This window comes from Zeus faber (assembly GCF_960531495.2).
Source record: "Zeus faber genome assembly, chromosome: 19".
Lineage (NCBI taxonomy): Eukaryota > Metazoa > Chordata > Actinopteri > Zeiformes > Zeidae > Zeus > Zeus faber.
The window spans coordinates 13,437,291-13,448,065 of NC_137206.1; the positions used below are offsets into that span (position 1 = coordinate 13,437,291).

Below are 10,775 nucleotides of genomic sequence, written 5' to 3' on the forward strand. Positions count from 1 at the left end.
ATTTAAGAAAGAGAATGAGAATAAAAGATTTTAAAAAAGACAAAAACATCTGAACAGGAATGTGCCGACCCCAACGGTTCCAATTTGAGTTAAAATGGCTAAAATGGAACTGTTGTGGAATTGTTTATAGCACAAACACCCTCAAGGTGTTATTCTTTATTTTTTCACTCCTGATTAAGTTAAACCGGTTGCCTACAGGGACTAATGTGAATCTTGACATGAATTGTGTGAAAAAACAAAGGGTGATGACTTCATTCTCCCGTCTATAAATTTGCGATGCATCATGTGTCGCTAAGGATCTGATCAAGGAGATGATCTCACTCGTGATCCCGCTCCCACAAAAGGTTCTCTTCAATCCTCCGCGAAAAGCCTCTTTCTCTCCGTGCCGCAATCATTATTTTCCGCTGTGATCTGTATTTAAAACGACGTCGGCCTCGTAAATATTTCAGCACCGTCACTCGTGCATTGAGGGGAAAGCGTGTGTTCCATACGGTACTATATAGGAGCCTCACATTTTGCAGCACTTGTCAGGGTAAATGGCCCCTGCGTGATGTTAAAGAGAATATGCTTCCAAAATGGCAGATTAGCATAATCATCACCCTTTCAAAGATCACAGCTTGCTGCAAGTTGCTACCTAGTCCATTAATCTATAACCTTTTTTTATTCATACACTTGAATTGAAGTGTATGCGCCAAACACAGATCCATTGCCCAAAAAGAATAAATGGCATCGCTTAGATATTTAACTGTGAGTTGATATACACCAATCAGTCATAACATTAAAACAGCCACTAATAATGGTGTAGCTCCCCCTCGTGCCGCCAAAACAGCTCTGACCCGTAGAAGCGTGGACTCCACAAGACCTCTGAAGGTGTCCTGTGGTATCCGGCGCCAAGACGTTAGCAGCAGATCCTTTAAGTCCTGGAAGGCGCGAGGCGGGGCCCCCATGGTTTGGGCTTGTCATTCCAGCACATCCCAGAGACGCTCCATCGGATCGGACCCTGACCCCGCCCATCCACCATGATGTAGAAGAAAACATGATTCATCAGACCAGGCCACCTTCTTCCATTACTCCATGGTCCAGCTCTGACATTCACGTGCCCATTGTAGGAGCTTTCAGCATGGGCACTCTGACTGGTCTATGGCTACGCAGCCGCACACACATCAAGCTGTGATGCACTGTGTGTTCTGACACCTTTCTATCCTAGCAGCATGAACTTTTTCAACAATTCGTTCTACAGTAGCTCTTCTGTGGGATCGGACCAGACGGGCTTGACTAAGCTCCCCAAGCACATCAATGAGACCATAGGCACCCACGACCCTGTCACCGGTTCCCCGGCTGCCCTTCCTCGGACCACTTTTGCTAGGTACTAACCACTGCATACTGGGAACACGCCACAAGACCCGCCGTTTTGGAGATGCTCTGACCCAGTCGTCTAGCCATCACAATTTGGCCCTTGTCAAAGTGGCTCAGATCCTTACGCTTGCCCATTTCACCTGTTTCCAACACATCAACTTCAACAACCCACTGTTCACTTGCTGCTTAATATATCCCACACCAGGTTCCAGATGCCATTGGAACGAGATGAGCAATGTTATTCACTTCATCTGTCAGTGGTTTTAATGATGTGGCTGCTCGGTGTGTATGTATTATCATATGGCCAAATTGAATAGAAACTGTATACAAACACAAACATTGTGAAGCTAGAATGGAGACCTTGAGTCATTCAGCCTGAAGGTCTGTGGGCCAGGGACAAAACAATTATTTGGAACATCTTCGTTCTCTGTTGATGAATTTGGTTGAGAAGCCGCCCTCTCATGTCGGACTGAGCGACTGGTTCAGAGACTGACATGCCTCTCTCGCCACACTGTCCCATCTCTGTGACTCGCGGTTTGGATAACATTTGCACGTGTGCTCACAAGCTTTTATCCACGTGTGAAATGGAATTATTAGTTTCTGTAGCCATCAAAGACCAAAAGACCAAAGAGCAAATATATACAGCATCAGCCAAGAGGAGAGTGTCAGGTTGACTCAACCCTTGGAAAGGATGGAGGGATATTTTGGCCAAATTAAAAATAATCACCCGTAATTGATCTCATCAATGTTATGAGATAAATGGCGTTGATTAGATGTTGTAATGGTTGTAGGTCTGGATGGTCTGACTAAATAATTCTATGCGATAAACCCGACTAAATCAAACCGATTCTCTCTTAATCTTCACATACTATTTTTCATAAATGTTTAAGGTTCATTCTGCGTCGTGTATTGCGAATGGAGACACAACGACGACTGGGTAGATGACGGTGTGTTTATTAGCCGCTGCCGGCGTCTGTATTAGAAGAAGCACTCGCACAATGAGCGTGACACCAACTTAGCAACAGTACGTGTACTTTTCATTAAAAGAAATATGTAAAAAAAACAAAAACGCTCAAAACAGTGGAAAAAATAAAGTACAATTCTCTTTTAAAATAAATGAAAGTAGATGAAAACAAAATAATATTAATCCCCACGTACCTGTAGTAGAAGAATATTGACACAATGATGAGTATACAGGTCACTCACTCCGCCGGGGCCACAACATGTGCGGGGAACATTTTCTACCCCGTTTGAGGCACAGAAATGTAACAACTAAATGCATGAAAACTGCAGCACAAAACCTGAACTAGTTAGTTATCGTCATTACCATTGATGGTAAGGGGGAAAAAAAAAAAATACTGTTTACATAATAATTAACCAAAGGATTACCGAGCACAGGAATGCATACCGTCTCTCTCACAGGAGGAAGAGCCCATTACAATCAGTAATTCACAATCAGTATTATAACACAAAATATCAACTTTAAACTGTGACGCATTAATGATTTTCATTTTACAATAGCTCCCGCAATGTACCTTTGACCATGATAGAACACAATGCCCGATAAGAAATTAATACGAAAAACCAGGACGTTAGCCACACAAAAATAAAAGACCTCTGCATACCTTGTAGCCCAGATCAAAATAAAAGTTTCTGTTTACAATCTGGCGCGACAACATCCCGCTGCTACATATGGATGAATGGAAATAAATTAATTCAACCTCGGGTTGAGTTCATGAAAGAAGTGTGTACCTACAACGTGTGTTAACAGTGAAATTACTTCCTCGTCTGCCTTTGTTGGCCGTTTCCTCTCCCAGTCGCAAAATGCAACAACAGCGAGAACACTGGAGTAGAACATTTGGGGGTGCGATGCACGGGTGATGGGAAACCTTTTGTGTTGTTTACAATTTGACTCTCTGGGGTGCTTTTTTTCCCCCCCCCTGCTAAACACCAAGGCTTTTCCCATGCTGGCAGAAATGGAAGGCTTTGTCTGACTTTTTCATGTCTTATCTTGACCAAAGCCAAATCAAATGTCAGACAATCATTCCCACCCCGCAGCTCAACAGGAAACCTGCACACAACCGAAATCGCCACAATTAAATGTATCCCCCCCCCGAGCTACAAAAGCCTGCTTTTCAATGGCAGCTTAACCGGCAGCATTGACAATGGCCTTGGATGAGTATTGGGAAGGTGGAGTATTGTGACATTGGATTGCAAAATCTCTCAACGTTGGCTTTATCTCTGGGGCGTCCGACATACTGTGAGCCCACCGTGCAACCAAATAAGCAGTCTATGCACCAATCAAAATAGCATTGTGTGTCGTCCATATACGACCATATGCCTCCTGGGCAGCGTAATGCTCAACAATGCTGTGGTGACTTGTGTATTCATGCAAGACTTTTTACTCTAGCTCTTAATGATGGTTGCAAAAAGGTTTTTAAGATTCCCAGGGTTGGGGTGTATACCGTAGGTCAAAGGGTTGAAACAGGGGGCTCCTGGAAATGAACAACGGCCAAATTCTCGTCAGTTTTGGCACTGTCCCGTGCATACGCCCGACCTACCAGCCCCATCACCGGTGAATTCTCACAACAATTTTAAAGTCCCATAAATGATCGGCGGATTGTGTGAGCTCGGCGTTCCAGTCTCTACAAATAGGGCCTGGCGGTTGCTTGGACAACCACCCAACTGTCGTGTATTGACGGAAAGTCAGTATTGCCTGCTGCTGTGTCTCGGCTCCGGGAAATGGGTCGGTCGGCTGATGACACGATGAGGATATCATTTTGTAATAGAAGGGAACCCTACCTCCATGCAAAATACTCAAACAGCATAACTATTCCCCCACAAAGACTTGACTTACATAATTCGGAGGCATGTGTTCATAAAGCTTTTGATACAGTTGCCTTTTGTACGTTTACAGAGAGTATAAATTATTCCACTTTATTGAACCTTGATTGTGAAACAGAAACCGTAAAATCAAATATAAATGCAACCCCAAGCACAGCCGCTGCAGAGCCACGTTCGGACTCGGCAAGAGAGAGCCAGATTGACACACACACACACACACGAAAGTCGCAATGCAAATTGTGCTTGCAATCTGCATGAAATTAATGTCTAATTTATGTAGACAGCATCTAATTATGCAATCAGAGAATGGGTCTGACGTGTAGAGGCATTGTTAGGCCGAGCTTCGAAGTCGCAGTTAAATGGAGTACCAATAAGCAGAGCAATAAAACAAAAACGGAACACCGAAACATGTTCAAGAAATAGAATTCAGACAATTTGCGGCTCTTAGAGATTGACAATTTGGGATGGCAGATGGCAGGACATAAAAAGACAAACATAAGAGGAGGTTGGTTATACCAGAATAGAAGCCTCCGCAGCCAGAGGCGGACCAATGCAGGACTACCTCGGCTGTTGGCCACGGGAGCTGACTCACGCGGAGCCGGTCCAGCAGACGCTCGTACCGGAGCAGATGTACAGTAGGGTGGCGATGGCTTTGATAACGCTGTAATTGCTGCTTCTTCCCCACAACCACCACCACAGCCTTCGGCTAATATGCCAATGTAAAGCCGACCCTGACTAATTGCATCGAGCAGAGAAGTGCACTTTGTGATGGCGTTCAATGTGGGCTTCAGAAAAGGTGCCCACAGGCCGAGTCGCTGTGGTTTTCACGCGACACGATGCTTTTCCTTAAATTGTTTTGTCTCGCGGACGTAGCCGTGCGAGAGGCGTCGATGTGGAGCATTTTGTCCCCGATCTCAGAAAATGTGTCCGCGACAGCTGGATCTGGACAAATATTGTTCAGTCTGAGCACTGGCCCTGACTATAGATCATCTCGGATTGGCCAGCCGAGCTATTGGCTATCTTAACCGGGTGTAATGTGGCCGTCAGGAAGCTGCCATGGTACGTTCTTTGCGGTGGTTCTGGCTGCTGAGGAGCCGAGTTCTCGTGACTCATCTCCACAAAGGAGAGGGGACGGCAGATAAGGACGCGGCGTTTTGTTGGTGATGGTGAGGAAAAACCATCTGCAAGCCGTCTCGCTAACATCTTGTATTTACCGACACCACCCCGTCTCGCTCTCTAGCTGGCCGGTTGGCGAGCGGGACGCGAGGCTGGACTGATAGGATCGTGTCGAGTCCCGACCGACTCGTTTTTGATGCGTGGCTTTACCGGCTATTTAATCCCGATGGTTCACGAGTGCCTTTCGCAGTTCCTCTCTGATTATCTAAGTCGCTGACAGATAGCCGTGTTCGTTACTAAAAATAAAACACCCTGAATCAGTGATCAGATCAAGATCAGAATCACTCAGACCCCAGAATCACTGTTTTATTAGGAGTAATGTGCAACATTTGCTTTTGTGTTGATGATGCCCCGTTTCAAGAATTACATTTCAGGAGCAGCAAGTGGAAAAATAGCGAACGCTCAGTAAAGGAAGTCGATTATCTAATCCCGCTCTCTGTGAGTTCATTATTAAGTCTTCCGCAGAAGATGAGACGGCGGCTGTATTGACAAAATCCGGTCCCAGTGGTGTTCGCTCCTCTGGCCCTCAAATGCGCGGACCAATTTCCATGGATTTCTCAAACTCTCTCAAAGTCTGTCGGCCGAGCGCGTGCGAGCGATAAGTAAAGCCCCTTCCGATGTTGATGGGTGGGAGAAAAAAAAAACCATGGAAATCGGTTCTAGAAATCGAGTAACTTGTCTATACTTTGTAAATCTGTCCATTCATCCGTTCATCCAACTGCTAGTCGGTCGTATCATGTCCAAATTCAGTCTGTGTTCCCTAAATATGAAGACTTTGTACCACACATGATTTGCCAAGGCTAAAGCCACAAATTAATTAACTTCTTTCAAAATAGCCATTCATCAAGTGCTCTGTTTTCTATGGGCTTATCACATTGAACTTCCTGAATGCCACCGCTTCTGTTTAATAACTAAGCGCAATTAATATAAATTATAATTTTTTTTTCAAATACTGTATGTTAGACCTAGAAGCATCCATATCTTTTAGAAAACGCCATAGAACATAAAATGTGACATATTAATGTGTCACATGCCGATGTATAGGCGCCACATCTCCTGTCTGGAAGCGGTATGGAAGTTTTGTCGCGCGTCTGATGGTATATGTTCCTCCCCTTGAATATTGTGCATATCTGCTGGGTTCCATATGTCCATTTCTGGTCAGACGATGATGTGTGCATGTTTTTGGTGGGGGTCCTTACTGATGTTTGATGGAGGAAACCCCATGTGGACACGGGGAGAACATGCAAACTCCACACAGAAAGGCCCGTAATCGGGAGATAACCCTCCAGGACCTTCTTGCTGTGAGGCAGCAGTTCAATGCATTGTGCCACCGTATCACCAAGTGTGCGAGCCTGTACGGTATACCGTGGTAAGAAAGACACGGTAAATCATCCGATAAATCCATGATTGCTTTATAGCTGATGGAGATAAATCTGAAGTCGGACCCTCCTCTGTGAATCAAAGATGGGTGTAAATAATACATCGGCTGTGCTAAAAAGCCATGGGAGCCGTGGGTTGCACAGTGGCACAGACAGGAGCTGAACCTGTGTGACTTAGGCTGATTTAATGAGTGTTCTGCACTTGATCACTTCCCACGGGTTCTCCACGTTTGTGTGGGTGTGTCTATCCGGGGCGAGCGTTGCACGGCGCCGAAACATCCTTTAAAGGCCCCGCTACGCACATCTATGCCTGCACGAGCGCATAAAACATCCATCCACACAGCCGTCGCTTCCCCGCTCCGCTTCTCAGCCGGTGGCTTCTTTTGTATCCGTCTCCATGTCTCTCTGTCTGTCGTTCTGGAGGGCGTGTAGGGAGAGGTGCTACGACTGTCGCCGAATGAGCATGCGAGGTGACGGTAGTAGCTTATGTTTCATTTGCTAAGCCCTCGCCCTTGTTTGGGTGCGAACAGGAGCAATGCCGGTGCCGGATCAGCCCGCAGAGCAGGAGAAGGGGGCCATGGTGCCGCCTGTGATGCCAGCCTCCAACGGCGAAGGATCTGAGACGGAAACCACTTCCTCCATCCTCGCCTCCGTGAAAGAGCAGGTAGGCGCTCATCCGTGTGTGTGTGTGTGTGTGTGTGTGTGTGTGTGTGTGTGTGTGTGTGTGTGTGTGTGTGTGTGTGTGTGTGTGTGTGTGTGTGTGTGTGTGTGTGTGTGTGTGTGTCTGGTGCTGCTTTTATGGGATGGCATTTTTCACTGCCATCATCTTGCTGTCCAGTCGCACTCCTTCATAACAAACACACACAAAGGGGGGCTTTTCTCACACACCGTCTCTCTTCCTCTCTCTCTCTTTTGACCTTTCTCTTTATTTCTTTCCTCCTGGCGCGAGGAGGAGGCAGGTTTGAAGGCAGGTTGGCGGGGCTGGCGGGGTTTGTCGGTATCATTTAGATCAGGCTCTCCGCATCTTGAAAGTGTTTAAGAGGCGCCAAAGATTGATGGGTGCCAAGGGGGAGCGAAAGCCTAATGGAGGGAAATGACGGAGATTACGGGGCGAGAGCGCCGTGGCCAAGTAGGTGTAATTGGGGGAAAAAGTCATTAAAGTCGAGGCAATTACTCAAGGGGTGGCGGCGGCGGCGGGGCTGCCGGGCGCGGCGGGGCCTCGGTGCCACCTCAGCGGGAGGGCCGGAGCCACGGAGCCCGGCAGGGGGGGACGAGGGGATACCAACCAGGAGGGGGCTCAAACCAGAGGGACCGGGAGCTGATCAAAGGGAGGAAGGAGCGGAGGAAGCGAGTGGCGCGGCGGTCCGTAGGGGCAGGATGAGAAGACGGAGGGGAGAGAAGGGCAGATTAAATAATAATCGTATCCACAGCGCAGACGATCACGATGATAATAATGCGGTGTTTATCACGCGGCCCGCAGAAAACGCCCAGAAAGGGGAGGAGGGCGGAAAGAAAGGGAGGGGTGACGGGGAGGGGAGGGGGGAGAAGATGGCGAAACAAGGACAGGGTTTGACAGGAAATGAGAGCGGGGGAGCGAGACAGGAAGGGGGGGGTGGAACCCAACCCATCCGCGAGAGCGAGATTCTGCTGAGACAGCATGCGATATTGAAAAGGATGGAGGGATGAAAACAAAAAGGACCAGAAATTAAAGGGGGAGGGAGCGGAAGGGTGGGGGAGAACACTCGGCGGGATTGATTAATGCCGTCCCTCGCGTCTGAGTGGGAGTTTAGCGGAGAGGAGCATTCACAGCCGATCGCCCGGGAAATTCTCTCTCTCTCTCTCTACGTCAGACTCTTTTCTTTGGACGCGAATCAAGGTCCTTGCGCACGCACGCACGCACACACACACACACACACACACACACACACACATACACACACACACACACACACACACACACACACACATTTGCCTCGAGGATGAATAGGCATTTTGAGTCGCAGACTTCCAGCTAACCACACCAGGTAATGTGTGGTTGGTAGTAAGCCTTGGACCTTATTCCCAATTTATCTCATTACAGGCTGAGAAACATCATGGGTTTATAATGTTGCCTTCAAACTTCCTACCTAATTTGACGCCATAGAGTATTCTATTGACCCTTCCCCGTCGAAGGACGCGTGCTGAGGGGATTTGAGGCTCCTCCTGCTCGGCTCTTTGGATATGAAGTGTCGAGGTTGTTTTAATCTGTCAGAGTTCTGTCTCCACTTAATTCTAGACCGCCACCTGTACAACCACCATGCAGTGTTGGGAGACGGTTTGTACTGATGTTACTTCGAGATTTTCCGTCATCGAAATCCCCTACAACGATACGTTGTAGGGTAATAATAACAGTGATGATTTCTATATTATGTTATAATGTTTTCAAATAATCTTCAAAAAAAAAAAAGATCCCACACCCCAGAGCCCTCAGCGGATAAATTGTGCAACAGCCAATTCCACAGAATCAAAATTGAATTAATTTTTTTAATTAAAATATGCGTTTGGTGGATCAGCCAGCACTTTATTTTTTTATCATGTTTTCAGCTGGTTGCTGTGAATGGAGTCTCGGGGATGATTGCTGTCGTCAATATCGACAAGCTCATTTAGAGGCCACATGAGTAACCACCATCCGCTATGACCGAGCTCATTAGTATTCTCCGATGTAGACTTTATGATAATGGTACCCTGCCTTAAACCCTGGGGATTTGTTCTCGCATATGGGAATACATATATTAGAAAAACCAAGATCCGACACCTCGAGGGTTTAGCTAAATAATTATTACGTCTTGACGTAATATTCGCATATCACGATAATATGGTTCGAGAACTTTTGAATTTCTGCCTGGAAATCAATTCAGATACAGGTCTCGTGAGCCAGTGAGCAGAATGCCACATCCTTGGCTTTGGCCAGCAGCTTCATGCAAGGCTGTAGCAGACTATGATTATGAACATTGTGTTACAGGTATTAACTGCCTCCAAATTAGAGTGCTCTCGCATAGATTGCATTTTGAATTATATCCCTAGTTATATAAGATAAGATAGTGCTTTATAGATCCCCCGAAGGGGAAAAATGATATATTACTATACGTGGCATTACCTCATAAAAAGCCAATACAGCAGAATGTGGCAATTTTGTCGCCACGGTATTCTTGCTTATATATGCTGCTGAATTTAAATTTAAAATAAATAAATAAAAGAATGGCCATTAATCCCTCCGCTACACACTATCTGCATGTCTCCTGAGGTAATTCACCACTGAAGATTACTCATCACAAGGTGGAAGATGTTATTGTTTGACTTACAAATGACTTTAAAAGATCGATTACGCTCCTGAAAGCTCATCTTAAACACCGGGATTTACTGCCGCTCTGAGTTGAATGTTAAAGTTAACGGCGTATTTTGAAACGACATTTAACCGTCATTTTCCCCACACCATATGTGCTACCAGATTTTTTTTTTTTGTTTCATTCAATTTATTTATTGTTGATTAGTCCTACTCAGGCCTGTATGGGGCTATATGGAGTTTTTGGAGAGTGGAGAAATCCACAAATTCACAAGAGAGTAACGGAGAAAGTGTCCCCATTACGCATGGTGCTTGTTCCGTTCCATAAGGAAACGGAGTAAAATAAATTTACCTAAGTCTTAAATAGAAATACGCTGTTTTGGTGCGCTGATTGTGCCTTGCTAACGTTGGTAACGTCGGGTGCCGAACGCGGGCGCCGAGTCGCTGGCGTGCCGTAGGCACCTTCCGAGAGTGGGACAGCTGCGCAAATTTCGCCCCGAGCGCTCCCTCCCTGCGCCCCCCTCGGGATGGCTGCGTGCACTGTATTACGACCGTGCTCTAAATTATTCACACTTTTGAAATTGGACTCACTCGCTCTCCAAATATTCTGTTTTTGGCACAGTTTCACAGGACAGCATCTCTGATGCAAGCAGCGTTTACACACTAATTGTGTCTTCAATCACATCTTACATATTTCA

The 10,775-nt window shown here is 46.3% G+C and overlaps 1 protein-coding gene across 1 annotated transcript in view; it reads left to right on the plus strand.

Moving 5' to 3' along the window:
- Positions 1–7,290: 7,290 nt before the first annotated feature.
- The window catches only part of ctnnd2a (catenin (cadherin-associated protein), delta 2a), a gene marked incomplete at both ends in the record, with an annotated part of 290,413 nt that continues 286,928 nt past the window's right edge, over positions 7,291–10,775 (plus strand). Inside the window, one exon of the mRNA XM_080020137.1 lies at positions 7,291–7,419. Coding sequence (XP_079876263.1) covers positions 7,291–7,419 — 129 coding nt within the window. The remainder of the gene's footprint in view (positions 7,420–10,775) is intronic.